This window comes from Triplophysa rosa, linkage group LG12 (genome assembly GCF_024868665.1).
Source record: "Triplophysa rosa linkage group LG12, Trosa_1v2, whole genome shotgun sequence".
NCBI classification, from domain to species: domain Eukaryota; kingdom Metazoa; phylum Chordata; class Actinopteri; order Cypriniformes; family Nemacheilidae; genus Triplophysa; species Triplophysa rosa.
The window spans coordinates 8,980,226-9,003,207 of NC_079901.1; the positions used below are offsets into that span (position 1 = coordinate 8,980,226).

A 22,982-nucleotide genomic window follows, 5' to 3' on the forward strand; every position below is an offset into this window, starting at 1 on the left:
CACATGTGGCCCACACAGGGGCCGTCAGTCCTATACTGAACATAAGAATGACACATAAGGTCCACATAATTCTTTTTACATATAAGGTCCACATCATTCTTTATTATATGGTTCACTGTTGGAGGAACTATGGCACAGATCTGGTTGAGTTGTGGCTGAGAAGATGTGGACCAGATCTGGGCCGGTGAACACTTTCTTAAATGGGCCACAGGTCAGGAGTTTATTTGGGCCAGATCTGCACCAAAGGAAATCTGCTGACTGGATACCCAAACGTGCAAAAAAACTGAACTGAGCAACATACAAAACCATAGGTATAAAAAATGATTATACAGTATGATATATACTAACCAAATTATATATAATATACTATTGTATATACTAACGGAATCTTAAATAAATTATCTGTATGTTTGCATGATATGTAGTGTAAGATAAAGATAAAACATCGTAGATAATAGGAAATACCAGGTTTAAAGGCACACGACAATTCATCAAAGAAACACAAGGTCTTTTCTCATTTTTTTATTATTATTTTTATCTGTCTACTTTACATAGATCAGAAAGCCTCTGAATCAGAGTCTCTAACAGAGTTGTAGGTAGGGTGGAAACTGTGCACAGCACAGCTCTGTTTCCTATGTCAGTGAACACTGCAGATTTCATCATTGACAAAAAGTGCATATGGATTCATGTACAAATCGGCCTGGTCTAGAGAAAAAAAGATCTTAAAACAAGTCAATGCTACACAAGTTGGTGAACAGTTAAAAAAGAATCAAAACTTTGTCAAGAAAATAAAATGTTATGTTGATTTGTGAGCTTGTCCAAAACACATCCATGCTTTGGTATAGTGTCAATAATGGAATAAGAGCACAGGTACAGTGGAAATGACTTACATTTGTATTATGATCCATTGAAATCTGACAGTGCATTGAAAATAAAAATGGGTCTTATATCTGCATTGAGGCTGAATTTTGATTGCCAAATCTCTAACCGTGACAGCACAATTTTCAGTTGCAAAACTTGGTCGAATCTTTGGTCAAATATGTCAAGAGAATTTGCTGCACAAAAACAAAATAATCATCAGACGGAAATTTCATTCAGTCATGTTGTGCTAATGTCACAGAGCCATGTTTCATCTGTAAATAAATAATAATAGGTGGACCACAAAAAAATCATACAAATGTATTAAAAATAATTTCACATGAGGTATTCATGTACAAACAGTACAGTGAATATGATTGTAACAGTGATTTCATTTGCTTTGTAAAATTATAGTAGTTTTCTTCATTTCCAAACCATTAGCAAGCAATCCATCTACACCCTCATCTAAACGCTGAAATAAAATCAAAACCGTGTTGCAGAATATGCACTCTAATGCAAAAAAACGTTCAACTAATCCTACTGTTATGATTTGTAAATGAGAAGATTTTAATACAGAGATGCAACCAGTGAGAGAAAGTCAGACTTGTATCTCAATAGCTCAACTGCAAGAAATGTCAGCTCTGGAATAAAATACCTGCTTCACTGAAGAGTGAAGAAAGAAACACTAAAGATCCTGATTCTCAAGTGATTTATAATTCATGACAAAATACCTTTCTCACATACATTCATCAATACAACAGCATCTTTTAGCTGGAGTGTAATATCAAGTCCGACCGGCAACGTGCCAGTAAACATACTTATATTAGGCTTTTCGTCATAAAATGTTCGGACATAAAGTGCCTCCTCTCTTCACATCTTACTTACATTGGCCCCAATCTGCATAAAAAGGGAACAATTGCATTTCATATATAAATAATTTTACCTTCCATAAATACTATATTTGGTTTAGGCTAGAGCACTTTGGCTCTATAAAAAAAGAAAAAACATACAGTATATCATCACCACGTCTCATCTCTAACTTTGCTTTACCTAGATCAGATTTAACAGATGACAGAAATGGGCTTTCAGTGAACTTCATGTACCGTTTCCTGCAGTGCAACGTCGATCACCTCAAAGAACAAAGGGTGCCACAGCAGGAAACGTGTGTGAGCTAAAGATGTTCAAAACAAATCTGCCAAATTTTGACCGCTCAGCTTTCTGAAGCCAGGCAGATGTGTAAACAGACGCCCATCGGACTGAGCTACTGGGCAAGAAGAAAAGGCAGTTTGGCTTCATGTGCCAGTAGGAAGACACAAGACATACAAAGTGGAATGATTGAAAACTTTTCACGAACACACTTGTACACATACATTCACCAAAATAGACATCACTTGTGTATATGCTTACAATACGCACACGCATGCGTGCGCATGCACACAGTCACGTGTCAAACGTGCTTGTGCGTGTTGATGAAGAAAACGCAGTTTAATCAATATAAACTCTTTAGCCTGTCTAGAGCTTTGATAAGTGTCCTACAGTATATGTACATAAATTAACAATAAATATCTGCAATGATCTCTCTCTCTCTCTATTGAAATATATATTACATTTTGAATAAAGTATATATTTGAAACATATTCATAGATTTTTCTACATCTTCAAATCAGAAGATCTCACAGTTTAGTAAATTCATCCGACTCCTGGCTGCGGTGTCCCTTTTCACATTTACTGGCCTGTCATAGTGCAATTCTGTCACAGCACTACATAATGTGCATTTAACAAAAAACCAAAGGTTTGTGGTTACGTCAGTGGCCTCTTTTGCAAATGTGGTAAGCGAGGCGACGCACCTTTAGACGTCACATTTCGTGTTTCACATTTTCTGCATGGATTTTGAGGCAGGTATCAGCCTTATGCTCTTACGCCCAAAATAGTTTTCAATGTTGGTCTGCCTATACCAATATTAGAAAACTTGATCTGTAGTGAATTGCGACATGAAACCTTCTAGCTCAACATTATCAAGGAAACCAGCCGTGATACACCATCATTGAGCTAGATATTATAATGTCCTCATAATCTCATACACTGTGAAAAAGGGACACTGCGGCTTTACCATTACAGGTCAAACCAGGAGATTCAAGCCCTAAAATACATATGTTTTCTTTTCCTCGTTCTTTGTATAAAACAATGAAATTAAAACCACTTCATAATAAGTGAGTGCGCTAGGGGGGTTTACATTTCAAGAGCGTGCTCCTCATTTTTTTAAATATCCATTTCATTTTGTTCCTCTGACCAGAGCATACACGTTACACATCCTCAGAATGAGAATCTGAAAGAAAAACCACTCCTTCCCACAATTCCACAGGTACAGAGGTCCGTTGACTGTCCGTTTTGAACGGTCGATGGCAGTAAATGGTCTCTTTCTCTTGTCTCCGTCAAGTGTTTCTTTTGTTTGGTATGCATAGTCATACACGTACATACGGGCCCTTTGTTTTTTGCCTGTCGTGGACTACTACGCACATTTGTAGACACAGACTCACATACGTGGCTCTACATTGCACAGCGCGCCCTGGTGGCCGGGAGAGTAATTGTCAGTAATACCGACGACTCTTCTCTTCTGAATCGGAGCTGTAATCCCGCAATCCCACACCTTTCTGAAGACTCAGCAAGGAGTCTTTCATCTGTATGAAGACATACATACATTCACAAATTTTTACCATGGTTAAATCACATCTGTGTGTGTGTGTTTTGTCTACCTGATCCAGTAACAGTACTGATGATTTGATGATCTCTTTCCATTTCTGCAGCTCTGCGTCGTGATAACGTTGCTGGGACTCCAGGAGCTGAGCCCATTCCACCTGAGTCTGCGGTAGTTTACTGCTAAAACACACACATGCACAAATGAACACACAGATCCTTACAAACATAACATAGCATTGCACAAAATATAAATAAATGTCGAAATATTATTACCTAAACAGAACATGTGATAAAAAGTCAGTGAATGTGTGATGGTGTGTACCTGTCATGTAAGCGTAAACCCTGCCAGCTGGTGAGGCTCTGAGCAGAATACTCCAGCATCCAGAGTTTATAGAACAGCATGATATTCAGAAACACCAGCAGTAAGAGACTGCAGAAAACAAACAACAAACGCATGACCAGATGTGGACAGTAGCGAAGTAAATTTACCTGAGTACTGTACTTAAGTACACTTTTTGAGTATCAGTACTTTACTTGAGTATTATTTTTTCTGAGTACTTGTGACTTTAACTTCACTACATTTGAATGACAAATATCATACTTTTTACTCCACTACATTTATAAAAAGGCCCAAAAGTAGGAAGTCGTTTCTATGTAACAAGTATTTCAGTTTTTCTAAGCTCGCGGTTTTCAGGCCAGCTTTGAATGGCCATTTGGCTGATTGTTTTACGCAAATCTGGCAACCCTGGGATCTTCCCCGCTAAACTAATGTAAACGGCAGTGCTACTACACAGCTGAAAGCGCCCTAAAAAGGCAAATATAAAAGACGAAAAAGGCACATTTTAAAGTGTGGTGTTGTAATCACCTGTGGGGTCAACTACTGTATGTGTGATGCATTGCTTAGAACGAGGGCTACGATCAGTGAAAGATCATAGAAGATGACATTGTCATGAAAATGATCGGCATAACGGCTAAAGGGTAAATAAACATCACATACACCTTGAGCTAAATGACAGAGAAAATGGAAAATGTAAAGTTTTCATTCGAAATTTCACGAGATCGCATAGCCAGAGTTAAGGAAGTGTGCGTGCACGTTAACTTCTGCTCTGCTGCTATATCATTTAAAGCCGTTTGGAAAATTAATTATGTTTTATTAATTAGTAACTATAGTTGAAGTATTCCTGTTGAATTAAAAACAATAGAACCCTGCCCAAAATACAACATAAAATGTAATGGATTTAATGGTTATAATGGGAATTGTACTATGGATACTTGTTGTCTACTTGTATGTGATGGATTCTATTGGTGGGATGGTAAATCCTATTGGAATAAAACCCAAAACACACTACAAAGAGGAATTTAATAGAAAAATCTAATTCTAATTCACAAATTCAATGTTTTTTTTCAGCAGGGATGGTATTCGCAGTAAAACCACAGTATCCACAAATTTACAATTTTCTCTATATAGTAGCCATACTCCAATTAAGCTATTTTTAGTACAACCACAGTAACTAAAAATGTACCATAGTTCCATTATAGTAGCTATAGTTTATGTTTGTAGTTAAACTATGGTAATACAAATGGTAATAAATCCAACAAACAACATATGGTTTTTACATTTTACTATTTACAAGAACCTTACTATTTACTGGTAAATTGCTGCTGAAACTGGTAAAGGGAATATACAAAAACTAAACACTGCTCATAAATACATATATATAGGCCTAGGGGGCTAATGAGGATAATTAGGCTAAGTGATCATACAGGATTATATCTAAACTAAACATATATGTGCTAAACATATGAAGCTCTTAATACCACTGATACTGTGAGCTACTCAGTGTATTCAGTAGGTTGCTTCAGAGGCATAATATGACAAATAAAACAATGCACAACTGACATAAAGGAAATTTACTTTTAATACTTGAGTACTTTTAAAAGCACGTACTTCTGTACTTTTACTCAAGTAAGAATCTGTCTTTACAACTTTTACTTGTAGTGGAGTAATATTTGACCAGTAGTATCTGTACTTTCACTCAAGTAAGGAAGTTGTGTACTTCGTCCACCTCTGCGCATGACAAATCTGAACACCGACAGAGAAAAATAATTCAATATTCAGTGACTGAGTGATGTCATGGGTTGATGAGGTTGTGATATGGGACTTATCTCATGTTAGACAGGACAACATATGGAACGGGTAAACACTAATAATCACTGATTTTAAACACTCAACACAGGCAACAACTCCCTTATAGGGACAGTTCACGCAAAAATAAAAACTATGTAATCTTTTTTTATCGTCACGTCATTAAAACCTGTATGAGTTTTTAATCGCATAACTATTTTAATCTTACAGGTTTTTAATAATTACTTTACAGTACATTTAATTATCTCAGATTATTTCACTTATTTGTCACATTGCATTCTGGGATTGTCTTCTCTGTTATAATTGTGTGTTAAAAGTACACTACGTCGATGATGCTGTCTGGCTAGTTCATTGGGTTTTAGAATAGAACTGATGACAGAAAGGGGATGTGACAGAGAGAGAATACTACTGAACGCTACTAAAATGGAATGTTAGGAATGGGATATTGTCGGATCAATATTTGATTTCAGTAAAGGAATGTACCTTACACAGATCCTAAGGTCAGCCGCAAAAGACAAAAGAAAAAAAAACAGAGTTAACCGCTAAGTAAAAAATATAAAAACAAAGATAAAAATACACTGTGACAGTTCACCCAAAAATGAAAATTCTGTCATCATTTACTCATCCTCTTGTCATTTCAAACCTCTATGACTTTGTTTCTTCTGCAGAACACAAAAGAAGGTATTTTGAAGAATGTTGATAACTGAAAAACGGCAGTTTCTATTGACTTTCTATTGTATGGAAACAAAACCAATGGGAGTCAATGGGTACCACCATGGTTCGGGTACCAGCGTTCTTCAAAATATCTTCTTTTGTGTTACAGTAAGTCATACAGGTTTGAAATGACAAGAGGGTGAGTAAATGATGACAGAATTTTCATTTTTGGGTGAACTATTAAGTAATGTCATTAAGTAAACAAAAAATGTTACAGACTAAGTAACAGTTTTAGTACTAGCTACTGTAAGAGAATAAAAAGAGGGAGATGTTTGGTACTCACACAAAGCTGATGATGAGTAATGGTTTGGAGAGGTTGCAGAAGACTCCGCCCCCTGACGTGTGCTCAGGAATGTGTTTTGTCTGGGTGGAACCTGTGGGCAGAGCAAATGCAAATCAAACCAAGTGAAACTGCACTCGGGAACTGTGAGTCTGTGAGATTTTATTGTGTGTGTTTGGATGTGTGCATAAACAGACCTGCCACGTGTTTGATGCGTTGGGCGACGTCTTCATCTGTTGGTGTGGTAACAGGGCTGAGGGTCTCATCTAGATGGGCCGTCCGGAGGTGTGTTAGGGGTCTATTTCTTCTCCTCAGGATGGAGTTTTTCAACGCTTTAGCTTTAGGAGACGGCCTTTGGGACTCTATTTGAGCATCCTCCATCTTTGCCAACTCCAGCTCTGACAAAACAAAAGCATTTTGATTTAACGTGGTATTGGAATTTTTTAAGTCAGAAATGACCAAAATATGACTAAAATATAATTGTGGGTGGAGCTTGGGAAGGTTGTGGGTGTGGCCCAACATCAGTGTTAAAATTTAACTGCTCAACATGGCTATGGGTGGAGCTAAACTTAAGATGTTCAGATGATGTCCTACCGAGGCTTTTAAAGTTCTGATTCAGCCCACTCCAAAAGTTCTTCTCAATGAAACTCTTCACCAAACCCCAAGGTTGTTTTCTGTATCTAAGTTCTGTTGAAACCCTGAAGGCCAGACGAATAAAATCACAGTCCATTAACACATGCGTAACGTACTTGTGAATCGCATAAAAGCACAAAAGCTGAAGGATGTATTGTCTTGTTCCTCATTACCTCAGCCGACACTTGTTCTTGGCCACACGTGTTAGCATGTAGCGGTTCATGGTGTAGAAGTAGTCATGATACGGCACATCGTGAGTAATGACCTCTGCGTCGATGATGTAACACTCGCTCTCTTGACTGGCCTTATACAGAGTCTAAAACAGAGCGAAATTACATTTTCAACACACACTTATTGGTACTGGTTTTAATGGAAACTATAATGGTGTTTACGGGTATGAGATGGATTCTATTGGTGGGGTTTTATCTGGCCAATGAATCCTATTGAAATAATGTACAAATAACATTACAAAATGATTTTTTTTAATGGTTTTAATAGAAAAAGCTAATAGTTCATAAGGGTATTTTAATGGAAATCATTAGAATTTTTGTGATGGTTTGTACTGGGTTTCTATTTTTTTTTAGCATCGATGCTTTGGGTGACCCATGTTCAAGTCCCGAATCATCTACCTTTTCCGACTCCTGTTCCCCTCTTTCTCCCACAAGTTTCCTGTCATCCTGTCTCTAGCATCCTGTCAATAAAGCCATACAAAGGCCAAGAAAGTCCTAAAAAAATTAATAATGATTTCACCTGAGTTTCAGTGACAGTAGCTGTTTTAGGGGCCAGTGGGTTGGACAGGGAGATGGTGTACATTATCTCCCTCGTCTGGTCTCCTGCCTCCTCCTTCTTCCAGGGGTGATGCACAACATCTGTAGATGAATATGTGCTTGTAAGAATAGACTTAAAATACTACAAAAACAATAAAATCTGTTTAATACATAAAATGATACATCATTATTTTTTACCCATCCCATTCATTGTAGCTATAATTATAACCTATTTCTTTTCTTACAATTCATTTGATCAAAATTTTCAATCAAATTTTAAAATGAAACCTTTTTTAAAATTTGCTTTTTTCTTATTCATCAGTACTTCATGTTTGTATTTAAAAGTTTTTTTTTCACGAGTTTGCCTCACAGATAATAAAGTGGGATGGATAGTATGCATATTTGGCGTGCTGTCCCGGGGGTGAGGGCTCAGAGCTCGGTGATTCTCCCCGAGGGAGTTTGATCTGTGGGTGGCGGAGATGCAGGTAGGCTGAGAGGGTTTGGTATGGTTGGATGGGGGACTGGACTATATGGACTATAGATGTGGTGACCTTTGTTTGTTTGATTGGTCTTGCTATAATTGATGAGAAGGAGATGGTTTCGAGGTCTAGGACGGATAGGTTGGGAAAGTTGGATGGAGATTTGGTTTGAAACTGGACGTGATGGTGAGCTCTGAGCATCGGAGGAAGCCGAAAAAGGCCAGGATTAACATGGTGTCAAGCGTGCATGCGGTGTGGACTGAGTGGTAGACGTTATGGAGGGTGGAAATGCATTTGGATAGGACCTCCAGGGTGATGGGTTGCCTGGGGTCTGGGAGGGTGGGCTGGGCTCTCTTGATCCCTTTGATGAGCATCAATGTCTGGGAGTTGGTAATAGATGGGGAAGGTGAGCCGAAGGTGAGTATATGGAAAAATTGGATTCCACTTAGGTACCCTTTATTGGAGCTGGCTTGAAGGATTTTTCACAGTGTTGAGGTGGGAGATGAAGGAAGTGATGGTGAGCAGGGAAAAGTGGGTAAAGGGCAGGCTGTAGGTTGGGTGGAAAGCATCGAAGCTCCTCCATGTGGTTAGGTAGGATTGGAGGGTCCTGGGAGAAACGGCTTGGAGGACAGAGTCGAGGGAGGCATCTAGAAGGGCTTTTAGCGGGTCGTTTATGGGAATATGAGTGCTGAATATGGAGGAACCGGGGTTGGAAGTGGGTCTGCGTCCGGCGCCAGCTGCCTGAATTTCTGAAAGGCAAATCGAGAGAGCGAGTCAGCTTTTTGGTTTTGGCAGCGCCGGCACGTGTTTAGCGGTGAGAATGAATTGGTCGCAGGCTGAGATCTATATGAGGTGTCTCAGAAAGGGATTTGTGCGGGGTAGTGGGAACAACCTTTACTAATACAGTGCACGGTTGCTTCATTGTTGCAGTGTACGAAGATGCTGGTGGAGGACAATTCTTTCCCCCACAAAATGGCTGCGGCGACTAAAGGGTATAGCTTGAACAGTGCGGAGGACGAGAGGGCCTCTGGTAGGTTGCAAAGTTGCGGGGGCCACATGGGGGCGAACCAGCGTCTGCGATTCGTTCGAATAAGCCGGTGGTAGGTTTAAAAGTGAGAGGTTCCGTGGGATAGCGCGAGCTCGGCGATTAGCATGAGGTAGCAAGGGTCGGCTCCTGGGGCAAAGGTGGAAAAGAAGTTAGGAGGGAAGAAAGCCTGGGCCTGTGCCGCAATTGGAGGCAGCCTCGCCCTACAGTTCGATGGAGGGGCGGCCAGCCACTGGCCGGGAGGGAGGTAGGGAAGGGGGGGTTGGGACAAAATCGGAGCTGCTGGCGGAGGCATGCTCGCGTCGCTGGGACGGCTCGCAGACTTCGGAGCTTGTGAGGTGCCGGGGTTGTCCAACAGGGAGTCGGGTGGGCGACTCAGGCTGACCGAGGGCCTGCTGCGGTGTTTTGAAGGAGGTTGGAGACTCTTCGCTGACAGACAGTGGTGTATGGGGATTTGTGGGCTTGGCTTGATGGGGGGGGTGGCTTCCTTAGGAGAAACGTGTTTGGGGGAAAGAGTTTCCTGATGGATTGAGCAGTACAGGCTGTACAGCTCCGCCTTGTTTACCTGCTGTGAGAAGTGGATGTCGGCGTTGGAAAGGGCCTGCCTGCCTGAGGCCCAGGACGGTCCATTTTTCGATGGCAGGGAAGGAGGGGAGGACCGAAGCGTAAGAGGACGCCGGAGAAGTCGGCGGGCGCCTTGGAGGTGAAAGCGACGGAGCGTTTTGGCATCTGGGAGTGCGGGAAGCTGTGCGGGAGGGCCAGTGGTGCGGATCTCTATTTCAGACATTCGAGAGAATGGAGGTATGGCAGCTTGACTATTTATAGGGCTGAAAGGATGATTGCTGTGATTTTTTTATCGAAAGCCAGAGAGTTAATTATCTGCACGTGCTCCTACCGAACCTTGTTGATAAAACATCATATAGTGCTGTCAAACGATTACGATTAATCGCATCAAAATAAAGGTTGTGTTTACATAATGTATGTCTGTGCACTGTGCATATTAATTTTGTATTTATAAACACATCCCCATACATGTATACATATTTAAGAAATATTTACATGTTTATTTAAATACATTTTTCTTAAATAAAAACATGCATGTATAGTATATGTTTTTATAAATAAAACATTTATATGCACAGTACACAAACATATTGTCACAGTTATCTTCAGTTTTGGTTTTGTCTTCTGTGTTCCTTGCCTGTGTTCATTATAAGTTAATTAGTCCCACACCTGTTTCTGTTCAGCCTAATATGTTCCCCTCTGTATTCTGTTCCTGAGTTCTTTGTCTGCTTTTGATTTTTGTTGCGTGTGGTTGTAGTCTCCTGTTTTGGTTTATACATTAAAGTTCTATTTTTTGATGATCTTCTTCGTCGTGTGCTTCATTACAGCCATTCCGTTACAGAAAAGCATAGTGGCGTTTTCCTTTTCTTTTTTCCCCGTTGGTGTTTTAGTTTTTTTCCTCTCCCGGATGGCTTCCCCTGCCGTTCAGCTCCTGTGCTTGGAGCAGGGAGACTGTCCGCTGGAAAATCACACTCTGGACTTTTTGGATCTGGCATGCCTAACCAACTTCCTGGATTGCTCGCTCTGCGTATTCTACCACCACGACCTGAGGGAGTGTCTTCCAGCAGATGGTCCCAAAGAGGATTTTGCTGCTTTTGTAAAGTGGGCACTGGAGAGAAATGGACTCTTTTTCTCCGTGTGCCAGACTGAGGACATCTCCAGCCCCACTCCCAACCCTCGAGGCCAGTCAGCCATCACCCCACCTCACGGAGCATCAGCCAGAGCCTACTGCAGACGGAGAGCCTGAGCCCGCTATGACACAAGCGGCAGTCCACGAGCCCATAACTGAGCCGTCATCGCCCCCGAGCCTTATTAAACGTCTGACCAGGTGTGTGAGCCGGCAACACTGTGTATCACCGTGGGAGACCTAGTGGAGTTCGAGGGGCTAGAGGGAAGCCCCGCCCACACTCCCGCCACAGAGGGTGAGTTATAACTGGACTCTGCCATTATAGACTGGGCTAATGAAGAAGATTTATGGATGCTCCTTTATCCACTGGTCCTGTCCAGCTCTGCTCTTCCTCATCTTCCACGTCTCCGCTGGTCTCGTCCAGCTCTCCGTAAGCCAGCACACCTCCTCTCCAGCCTCCAAAAAGGTCCGGCCCAGCCTCCCTCTCCCACCTCCTCTACCGCTGCCAGCCAGTTCTTCAGCCCTGGGTTCACTGGCACCTGGAGACACCTCTGCTCACCTTCTGCATGCTGCGCCGTTGGGTCTGTTGAGCTTTGGGATCTCCAGCCACTAGCTACCTCCGAGACCCGGACTCCACCTCGGTCCTCTGACCCATCGAGTTCACCTTGGCTCCCTCATCTTCGCCGTGGCCCGTCACCACACCAGCTCTACCAGGCTCCCTCATCCCTCCGGCTCCGCCTTGGTCAGTCGTCGACCATCTGCCACCTTGGGACTCCAATCCTATGGCTGCGCCTCATTACTCTGGTCCTATGGCCCTGTCAGGCTCCTCCTTCCCTCCGGCTCCACCTGCATCCTCGGCCGCTCTGGCTCTGCCACGGGCTTCCGGATCCCCGCCTCCACCTCGGTCACCTCAGCCACCAGCTCCGCTTTGGCCCTCCAGATCCTCGGCGTCACCCTGGCTCTCCATCTGCTCATCTCCACCCTGGGCTCCTCCTCCTCCACCGGCTGGTTGGCCTCTGAGTCTCCATTTGGCTCCTCCTGCTCCGGGCCCCTACCTCTGGACTCCTTCACATCACCCGTCCCTTGCCTGCTCCACGCCCGCCTCCTGAACCCCCACCCTCCCTCCCTCCTCAGTTGGACTTTTATGGCAGCCCTCCCTCCTCAGTTGGACTTTTATGGCGTGTGGACACTCCTTTCTGGGGGGGGGGGGTGTTGTAATGTCACAGTTATCTTCAGTTTTGGTTTTGTCTTCTGTGTTCCTTACCTGTGTTCATTATTAGTTAATTGGTCCCACACCTTTCTGTTCAGCCTAATTATGTTTCCCTCTGTATCAGCCTAATTATATTTCCCTATGTTTCCCTCTGTAGCCCTGTCTGTTCCTGAGTTCTTTGTCTGCTTTTGATTATTGTTGCGTGTGGTTGTAGTCTCCTGTTTTGGTTTATACATTAAAGTTCTATTTTTGGATTATCTTCCTCGTCATGCGCTTCATTACAGTCATTCTGTTAAACATATATTACATAAACCCAAAGTTTTATTCTGGATGCGATAAATCGCAATTAATCGTTTGACAGCCATAATATTTTATATTGAAAATGGATTATTATTGGAGTCTATAATTTCAATCTATAGCTAATAATAAAAACAAATAAATAATATAACTAATAAAATGTTTTCAAAGTGTCTTTCACCTGTGAATCTCCTCTGTTCCATAAAGTCAGTCATGAACTGGGACTCAGTGAAGAGAATATCATACAGTTTATCAACACTGAACTTATACACTTCATTAATGTACTGCCGGCCATTCAGATCTTCGTGGAATGCTTGAACTTCATCTGAAGAGTACACATACAAACATACAAAACATATTTTTTACAGTAATAAAGTAAGATAATAATCAGGTTTACATTATGTGTAAGCTTTCAAATTGTGCCCAATCAAATGTGTATGACACAGAGAGACTTAATGTCCCGATGTTGTTTCTGACTATTTACATGTATTTAATAACTAAATGATAAACAAATTGATATTGCTTTCTGCTGCTTTCAGTCTATTGAAAACATTTTAGATGTTTTGATAATGTATAAATCTGCACCCAAATAAAGCATTTTCATTTTACACGTCTTTACACCAGTGGTTCTCAAACTGGGGATTGAGGGGACCACAGATTTTGTGACATTTTATGAAATATAGAAATTTTACATTTTATGCAATTAAACAAAAGAAAAATAAGCCCACCAACCAAAAGAATTGATGTTTCAGCATTGTATAACTAAATATGTTATTGGTTTAATTAAATTTTAAGTTTAAGATCTTTATTTGGGGGGCAGCAAAGCGGTGCACTCTACACCAGGGGTCTTCAACGTTTTTCGGGGCAAGGCAAGGACCCCTTAGATGAGAGATGCATGGAGCAGGGACCCACTTATACAAAATGTGTAAATCAGGCTGTTTTATTAAGTGTCATTGTTTTTTTTCTTCCGCTTTTCTGTGTGTTGCAGAACACACCGCTATTTTATAATTCTGAGCTCCGTTGTCTTCCTCGTGGATCAGCAATTGTCGCGGCTGTTACACGAAAATGAACACAAGTTTTTTTCTGCAGAGCATGATGCAACGAGTCCGCGTTATTTTCAGAGCAACTTGTTTGACGTGCACCATCAGCACTACACGGTGCGCGTTTCATTGATTTTAAACACGTACGATAGTTCTGTCAGAGTTTACAATGCAGAAGCGGTGTGGTCTCATTTGGCTGTCAAATTAGCGCTTTACAGCTTTAACAAATTTGCCTGTGAGTAAACAGTAATTAGCGGACCCCTTGCAGTTCCACCGCGGACCCCCAGTTGAACACCCCTGCTCTACACAAAGGGGGCCTTACAACAAAAACGTTTGAGACCCACTGCTTTACACAATGTGTAGATTTTTCTTATCATTAAAATGTCATTTTTTATAAATTTGATCTCTCCGAGATATACAGTAATAAAAACATATGACTGTGTAATTGACAGAGCAAACCTTCATCAGTCACTGAAGAATCACTGAGGTCGGTGGGTATATCCTCATTGTCATTGAAGTCAAGGGAAGGCGAGGGCGCTGGAGCCAGAGGGCTAGCCGGCTCAGAGTTCCTCTCCTCGGCCAGCAGAGGAAGAGGCAGCAGATCGCTGTCAGGCAGGCAGTCTGTGTACTCCTCGGCTCCAATGTCAAACTGCGGCCAACAGGGGGCGCACTTTTAAAATCTGTTGCTCAATGCTAGTGCACTGTGAAGCGTGTATGAGTGTAATGTTGTGTATACTCACAGACAGTGGTGAGTCAGTGCTGCTAGGAGGTGTGGTGGAGGTGATGGAGGAGTGGGTGATGGATCTCTTGTGTGCAGGAGGAGAACTGTTGTCAAGTTTGTTCTCACCGCTGCTCTTAGATGAGTTATCATTCATGACCTCATTCTCTTCGGCTGGGATCTCCTCACAGTACCTGAACCACACACACACACAATGTTAGGGTTTAGGAGCTTATTCCCTATGAATGCACATATATACTGTATGTGTCCAGTGTGTCTCACCCCATGGTGTTGAAATCATCATCAGGGGGGACGTAGTCTTCATCGTCACTGGTGAGTCCCAGCTCATTGCCATAGCATTGATGCACAAAGTGCCAGAGCTCTTTAGGGCAGAGTGGCTTCAGACAGACAGAACAAAGAGCATGGTGCTAGGAATGCATGAACTAAAAAAACTATACCCCACATGCTTTGGATAAAAACGTCTGCCAAAATTGTAAATCTATTGTAAATGTAACTTCAAGAGATAGTTCACCCAAAAATGAAAATTCTGTTATCATTAACTCACCCCCAGATTGTTCCAAATCTGTATAAATTTCTTTCTTCTGCTAAACACAAAAGAAGATATTTGGAAGAATGTCAGCAAGCAAACAGATCGTTTTACTGCCATAGTAGGGAAAATGAATACTACGGGAGTCAACGAGGGATGAGATCTGTTTGGTTACTGACATTCCACCAAATATCTTCCTTTGTGTTTAACAGAACAAAGACATTTATACAGGCTTGGAACAATCTGAGGGTGAGAAAATATTGACAGAAATGTACTTTTCAGGTGAACTATCACTTTAATATTTAGATTAGATTAGATACAACTCAAACACGCCACATCCGCTTAATATGATTTTGCACAGGGTCCTACGTGTTCTTGGACCAGCATTTATAGTCCACTGATCACATGGGTGGGCTTACGATTAGAGATAAGATCATTTGAAATCATTTGCTCCAGGAACATTAAAGGATGCATGATCGCATAGTACAAAATGTAGTAATATCCATTACAAACCACTGATACCTTATCCAGCAGTGCATTCTGCCAGAGTCTGAACATCATCATGTACGTTCTGTCCCTCGTACCAAACGATGTGAAAAAGTGCTGAAGAGAAAAAAAATGAGAACAGGTAACAGGTGTTGTTTAATGGAGGCTGTCTGTGGTGTCTGAGGTCTCTCACCTTCTCAGTGTCTGTGCACACCTGAATGGCATTAGGAATGAGACGCGCCGTTTTCTCTTTCGTCATGGAGCAGATGTCTTTCAGCCGCACTGTGAGCTGCACACATGTACACATCGTCAACAAAACACAACCCGCTTCTTAATGTCAACTGATATAGCACAGCACCACCATGATGGGTCTGATTCCCAGTGAACACACAAAATAACGTACTGTAAATCCTTCTAAAAAAGGTCAAATATAAATACTACAAAACAAGATTTAAGTAATAAACCATACCAGCGTCTCCCAGCGAAAGATGTTGCTGTAAAAACAGATCCAGTTTTCGGAGAGGTAGAGACGGCCCTGCAGGAGAATGTCCCGCTGAAGAGCGCACGAGTAGTCTGCCAATGAGAGGACAAGGTCAAAGGTCAAAAGACATTATTCACAATCCATCAGATTACAAACCTTATCGCATCACCACGCAAAACAAGTAACACTGTTGACTTTCCTATCTGTAGATATACACAACAGAGGTCAAGGGTCTCACTTTATAGACTCAGTGTTGACACAACTGGACTGTGAGATACAGCTAGAGAAAAAATTAAAAGACAATACAAATGTTCAGCATTCAGCATTTTGAGATGTATTGTGGTCATTCCAGTCCAGTGTCTGTTGAATTTCAACTAAATCAAACATCAGGAGTGACAGAAAAGTCATCCAACAGCAATGTGAAAGACTGACAGCATGACAAGATACATGAAACTGGTGATAAAAATCCAGCTTATCTCATACATTTTTTTAAATATGTTTCTAAATACATGTACAAATATTACTGTTGTGTTGCTTAAAAGTGAATATGAACTTGTTTTCTTTGCAGCATTAGAGGTCTGAAAAAATACAGAGCGTTTTGACCTGTTTGTCCAGTTTTCATTTTCTGCAAATAAATGCAAATAGAAACAATATTTTTATTTGAAATTTGGGAGAAATGTTGTTAGTAGTTCACAGAATGAAACAAAAATGATTATTTTACCTAAACACATACCTAGAAATAGTACATTCTGATTCTTACATTCTTATTTTTTCTGCAGCGGAATATGCCACTTGGTAAGAAAATATCAGAAATGTCATAACTAGCTTTTCATTTTTGCAATGACTTTTAACCTTTTGGTGTGTAGGTGGTCTTAAGTGGCTGTATGAAGTCAGTTTCCTTTTAAGTCCATACAGGTGTCGAGTTTTACTAAAAAAGTGCTTGTGCTATCCTTTTGAACAAATACACGCCACTTTCTTCTGTCTACCACACTCTTTCTTCCAATACTCCTACATTGTAATTGAGATTTCTTACCCACGATAAGACGTTCTGTGTCTGGCAACTGCTTAAAGAGCTTCCTGAAGTCTTCATTGCGTTGCTTATACGTGGGACTGAGTACCTACAAAACAAATGACTCAATAGGTAAGAAACAGCAGCATACCCAAACATCCAAACTCAACAAACATTCGTTTTTCATTCGTCCACGCAAGTCAAACGCTGGTTTAGCTTTGCCATGCAGCAGCCTGAGTTGAGCCATGATGAGTCCATTCCCATTGCACAGCTGAAGCCAGCCGACTCATCTAACATCACCTTTCATTTAAAGACACATGCTAGACCCCAACTGAAGAACAAACGTACACCTCAATGACACAAAAAGACAATGACATTCACTATAATTTTGGTCTTTGGACAACTATTTTAGTGTCCCAGCTTGTAACTATGTGGCTTGTTCTTATGAATTGGTACAATGCAAAGTGTTAAAAAAACGATTATTAGAAAAAGCAATTATAAAGCCCCCAAATAAAACGGATCATGAAAACATGACTGTAAAAAAGATCTTGAACTAATATGTATTTCTACGTATTTCACAAGATTCCTGACTCACAGCTGGTATTTCCTCATCCTGGTAAGGGTTTGCTCTGGAACCCCATAGCCAGTCTTGATTCCAGTCTGAACCCTGAATTAACCACCCGGCCAAAGCCTCCTCCAGCTCCATGAGGGTCTCCCAGTCCTCCTGAGAGCTAAGAGACGAATCCATGTTTGTGTTTCTGTCCGCACCACAGCCGCTGTGTCGATTGAGGATCGAGAAGTTCATCAATGAAACTTCAGGTTGTGAGATTCCTCCAGATAACATAAATTGCGTTAACAGATAATGATCTCAAATCCAGACGCTCCTCCGGTGGGTTTATGGTTATCCGTAGGCTCTCACAGATCTTCCGTGGGTGAGTATTGGTTTCTTCCGACTAGCGCCACATGATTCCAGTTCGCTCCATAAAAACAGGCTCACACGCAAGTGCCCTTTAGTAACCTCGACAGACAGATAGTGTATTATGCTGCCGGTTGTTCCAGTCGGTGGGGAAAGTGTTTGTATTTGTGGCGTGAAATATTCAATTTTGGTTCTTCGACTATAAACACTTCGCTTCTGTTCGAAACAGCCGGCAGAAAAGGAACATCAGTCACTTCCGCAAGAAATGAATTCTTGTGTGTCAGCTCTTCTTCTGCTTATTGGTTGCTGGTCTTCAAATGTGTCGAACGATCTTCGAGAGGTGAGATCTTCTACAAGTGTAAAAAGGATTATTTAGGATAAGGGTGTCAAAAATGCCCCGTTGATATGGATCCCTTAGGTTTCGAAAGCGTCAAAGGCTACGTTCGAATCACACAACCCCAGGCTCGGTTCTCTCTTATTTGTGTTGTGGTGAACCTAAAGATAACCCAAAGCGTGACATCTGATCCACAGCAGTCGTGAGGCTTTCGCAAGCGCCAAGAAGTATTCTCTCACCGGACACGTATATACAGATCATCCATAAACCAAGGAGATATAGATTGTTGCTTCTGCGAAGGTATGCAAATGAATCCCAAAAGAGTCACATATGCCAAATCACAATCCAGGTCTTGATCAGTACAGAACAGAACCTGAGGTGATATGAAGCTCTCTGGATGACAGTCCGCTCTGCTGGTTTATACCGAGCTGGATGAGTGTGTAGATGAGAATGTATCTGTGTGTGTGTTTATCTTTAATGATGAGTATGTAAAGGTAGTTACATATTAACAAATTGAGTAAATATTGTGTGCCGCCTGTGGCTGGTACCAAGATAAAGGGGTGTGACAACTCCAATAATGTCATCTCTGTCTCTCTCTCGCTCTCCCCCCTCTCTCTCTCTCTCACACACATGTTGCTTTTTATTTTTTTTCACATCCAAACTTTAACAGAAATAAAAACAAAATATTTAATTCAAGTATTTTATGTCATTTTTTGTCAGAATTAACCGACATTTCTTTCTACAGTTTTAAATAACTATGTGAACGCTTATATACGCACAAGGCTAGCTCCTCGGTCTTCATCATTTCCTCCTTCATTTCACATATCTCTTTATTCTCCTTATCTTCTGTGTTAGCTATATTATATATTATTTTTTAAAACTACTAATAGATTTTGAATAAAAATACAGTCTGCTGGTACATTTTCGTTGATTCTATGACTCTTTTTTCATTTTTATTAGTGGGTTACAAACAAGGGTCTTTTAATATAGTACTGTACCAGTGAGTCATTTAATCATTACCATTATCGCACCATTTTCTTTATTCATATGAATGACAAATAAAAACCTAACCGAAATAACATATGATAATTTACAAGTGTAATGCATGTGGAGAATTGAGTAACATGATTCATTTCCTTAACATAATGACGACATGGTCATGACTTATCACATTCCAGAGTTAAAATGTGTCCGAGAGCTGATTTTTGCAGTATATTTAAGAAGAAGCTTTTGTGTAAAACTACCCTATAGACGGTTTCAGTGGCAGCAACGTAAACAAACGTTATGTGGCCCAAACCTAACGTCTGGTACACCTCCACAAAGAATCGATAACTGTTAAGTAGTTTTAATTTAAATTAATACAATTAAAATGCACAAAATATAATTGTGAAATATGAATGAATATTGATTTTAAATTAAACATAAAAAAAAGTTGTTATATTGTAACCAAACACACTTTGGGCCAGGCGCATGCGACTGATGAAATCGAATATAGTTAATATTAAAACTTACTGTAAGCCCTAATGTTGTTTGTGCTTAAAAAAACAAGTAATCATAACTACATTTTGGGTTCATTCAGTTAACCTTCAAAATCCATTTAAGTGCAATGAACTTCCTAAGCCTTTGCAGCTAAATAGTTGCTTATGAAAGGTCATATAGGTTTGAACTTTCCAGTATTATTGATGTTGTCTTACAGTAAGATTCTTTTTCAGGTGATTCTTTAAGTTAAGTGAACTAAAACTATAAAAGCTATAAAAAACTATTTAAAAGTTTACTTAATCAACTGAGTACAGTCAACTTTTTTCAGTGTACTCTCTCTCTCTCTCTCTGTAAGGGTGTCAGAGGCCTTTAAACTGATGATCGGTGGTCTTCTGAAAGCCAACCATAATAAACCCTTATGGCAGCACAATGGGCGAGTAAGCATTCACTGCAGCGGTCTGTATGGTTACAGGCTCAGAACTCACGTCAGGACGGTTGAGATGTAATCACAGAGCTCTCAGGGCCATGGGAGATCATCACTGCCCATATGAACACATACACACATGCACGCACGCACACACACACTTGACAGACAGTACAATTAAAAATAAACAGGACTGAGCCGTGCATAAAGAATTCATGACAATAAAATGTCAACCTGTCAATCCTGCTTTCGAGTCCAATATGCAGCTGGGATGCTTCAGAGAGCCAGCCAGACAGCAGTGCGATCAACCAACCCATCACACTACCGAGAATGTGTTGTTGAATCTCTAATGCTGCCATGCAGGTATTCATGTCATGCATTTGCAGTTGTAGCATTCAGATTAGTGCAGTGAACAAAGTTCACTGGGTAATCCTATTTATTGATCATAAGAACAGCTGGTAAGAATTCAAGACCCCATGAAATAAAAAATGGGAGTTTTTGGTTCACGTCTGATAAATTTAAGGGACGTTTCTTTTTGCAGATGAGATCATTATATTTTATAGAAATACCAAAGATTTCCATTGGAATATTCAAATCAAATGATTAAATACCAAATTATGTAAGCTTGAACACTATCAATATTATCGAGAATCAACATTATTGTTTAGTTCATTTAATATTAATTTTATAGGGATTTTTTTAAATGACATAACTAAATCAAACATAAATGCAAAATAATTGATGACTTATCTTACAACCGTAGGTAAATACTTTTTTGTAAACTATAGCCTCTTGGCTATTTCAGAAAAAGTGATGAACCTTTTATACTGTCTTGCCCCATTTTTTGCTAGTATTACAACAACACAGGAAAGTAAACAGCGTTTTAATGATTTCATGGGGTCTATAATGAAAGTGTTATGATTCCACTATTAGTTTAGCACATACATGAAGCCATCACTAACACTACAGAAGCCTTCGAGGTTCATTTCAGTCATTATTTCTGTACTGCACTTTAGTATGGAAAGGAATTTTGTGAGAGACATTTTTAGAGAGGAGACAGGAGTCGAGGGCTGTAAAATCATGCTTACTCTGAGGATGTGCTGTCTCTCATGCTAAAGAGGCAAAGAGCAGACAAATAAAACCATAAAAAAGGGTTAAATAGAGGGAAAATACTGTGGAATAAAAACTACCCCCTCTTGTGGCTAAACACATTTTGAAATGATCACCTATTGAGCACTAAATCCCAAAATCTTGTAGAGGACATGTACAGAAAGTGAAAAGGTTTTTCTGGCTTTGTGTTTCTTTGATTTCATTAATCTTAGAGTGGTACAAAGTACAAAAGTGTAATGTGTAAATGTCTGACACCGTGCAAGGTGTTCCCCATACTGAAGAGACAGTTGACTGTGATCTATCATGTTTTTGCAGAGATGTGAAAATGAGGAAACTGACATCAAGATATAGTTAAGACTCAAGAGTAAGATAAGATTTTGAAGCTGAAAATGTCATAGTAACAACACAGATCTGATTAAGTAAGGGATAATGTACAGGCAGCCGGTTGTTATCGCAGAATTAAGCCCCGACAGTGTGATCAGGTTTCACGCTGAAGGGGCTTATCTCGCGATAACAGCCGGCTGCTTGTACATTATCCCGCTTATTACACGGCTACTTGCCACATGAGAAAACTGGACATCAAATGTGAATTTGAAATATTTTATTAGCTCATTTTTACAGATTGCAGACCTTCCGTGAGGAAAAGCCGTTTAGTTTCGGTTTTAAGGTAAGAAACGATGTTCAAATGTCACGAACAGGCAATTTGGTTTAATAGTTTGTAAATATAATGTCATATATGTTATTAAAAGACATATTTATATTTAATTTGTCAAAAAACCTCTCAAAATGATTTGCTGCATCCGGGTTACCGTGTGTTATTAGTTTTGAGAGGTTGTTATCTGGGAATAACGAACCTGCAAATGTCGCGACTGGCCAATCAGAATGAAGCATTCCAACGAGCCGTGTAATAACACCAGGCACAAAAAATAAATAAAAAATCTCTGATGCACACATACACACATACAATTACTGTGCAGTGCTTACATTTATTAGACCACCTGCTATGATAAAAAAATATATAACTAAAATTATTTTAGAAATCAGTCAAAAACTTTTTATTGGCATTATTTAGGCAAATAACAAACTTAAACAACTAAATCTTTATTCACGTTTTATATTCAAATTTGAGCCAGCAGATTCAACTTTTCTTCATAAGAAGTAAAACATTTAACCATTCAAATTTATTTTTTATTAAGGACTGCAAATACTGTAAAAACTGTAATTGGTCATCTGAATAAAAAATGAATAAAGTCCTTTTTTCTGCCTTTGTAAAAAAACAGTACATTTGAAAATTCCTAGATAACAACAATAACTATATTTAAGCATTAGAAATGTGATTAAGAGCTTACACATACTGTTAGCTGTTGCACAAACCTTACATTGGGCGGTGGTCTTATAAATTTGTTAAGCACTGTATAACTATAATACATTTGAATATAAATATATAAATATAACAACATACATAAAAACAAGCATTTATATTTCCAATAAAGAAACTGTGACTTACATTGTACCAGCTCTGGCTTTTCTGAAAGAGAAGGAGAGGGAAACTATTAGGAAGCGTGAAAGAGTGACCATGCCCATCATTATGTGTGTACAGCCGTGTTTATTTACAGACCGTG

At 40.2% G+C, this 22,982-nt stretch overlaps 1 protein-coding gene across 25 annotated transcripts in view; it reads right to left on the reverse strand.

Moving 5' to 3' along the window:
* Window positions 1–512: 512 nt before the first annotated feature.
* Window positions 513–22,982, reverse strand: part of gramd1bb (GRAM domain containing 1Bb) — a 143,658-nt gene continuing 121,188 nt past the window's right edge. For 10 of the 25 annotated variants that reach the window (XM_057347862.1, XM_057347845.1, XM_057347850.1 and 7 more), the window contains 18 exons: window positions 22,868–22,888; window positions 21,339–21,362; window positions 17,122–17,206; window positions 16,077–16,180; window positions 15,801–15,896; window positions 15,644–15,724; window positions 14,857–14,972; window positions 14,597–14,768; window positions 14,316–14,505; window positions 12,998–13,141; window positions 8,079–8,197; window positions 7,502–7,644; window positions 7,290–7,393; window positions 6,893–7,093; window positions 6,699–6,789; window positions 6,185–6,196; window positions 3,878–3,985; window positions 513–3,735 (listed from right to left, as the gene is read on the reverse strand). In XM_057347862.1, coding sequence (XP_057203845.1) covers window positions 3,447–3,735; window positions 3,878–3,985; window positions 6,185–6,196; window positions 6,699–6,789; window positions 6,893–7,093; window positions 7,290–7,393; window positions 7,502–7,644; window positions 8,079–8,197; window positions 12,998–13,141; window positions 14,316–14,505; window positions 14,597–14,768; window positions 14,857–14,972; window positions 15,644–15,724; window positions 15,801–15,896; window positions 16,077–16,180; window positions 17,122–17,206; window positions 21,339–21,362; window positions 22,868–22,888 — 2,100 coding nt within the window. In that variant the 3' untranslated portion in view covers window positions 513–3,446. Of the gene's footprint in view, window positions 3,736–3,877; window positions 3,986–6,184; window positions 6,197–6,698; window positions 6,790–6,892; window positions 7,094–7,289; window positions 7,394–7,501; window positions 7,645–8,078; window positions 8,198–12,997; window positions 13,142–14,315; window positions 14,506–14,596; window positions 14,769–14,856; window positions 14,973–15,643; window positions 15,725–15,800; window positions 15,897–16,076; window positions 16,181–17,121; window positions 17,207–17,692; window positions 19,455–21,338; window positions 21,363–22,867; window positions 22,889–22,982 lie in introns of those variants that run through there. The other 15 variants (XM_057347851.1, XM_057347853.1, XM_057347855.1 and 12 more) reach the window with 10 other exon arrangements.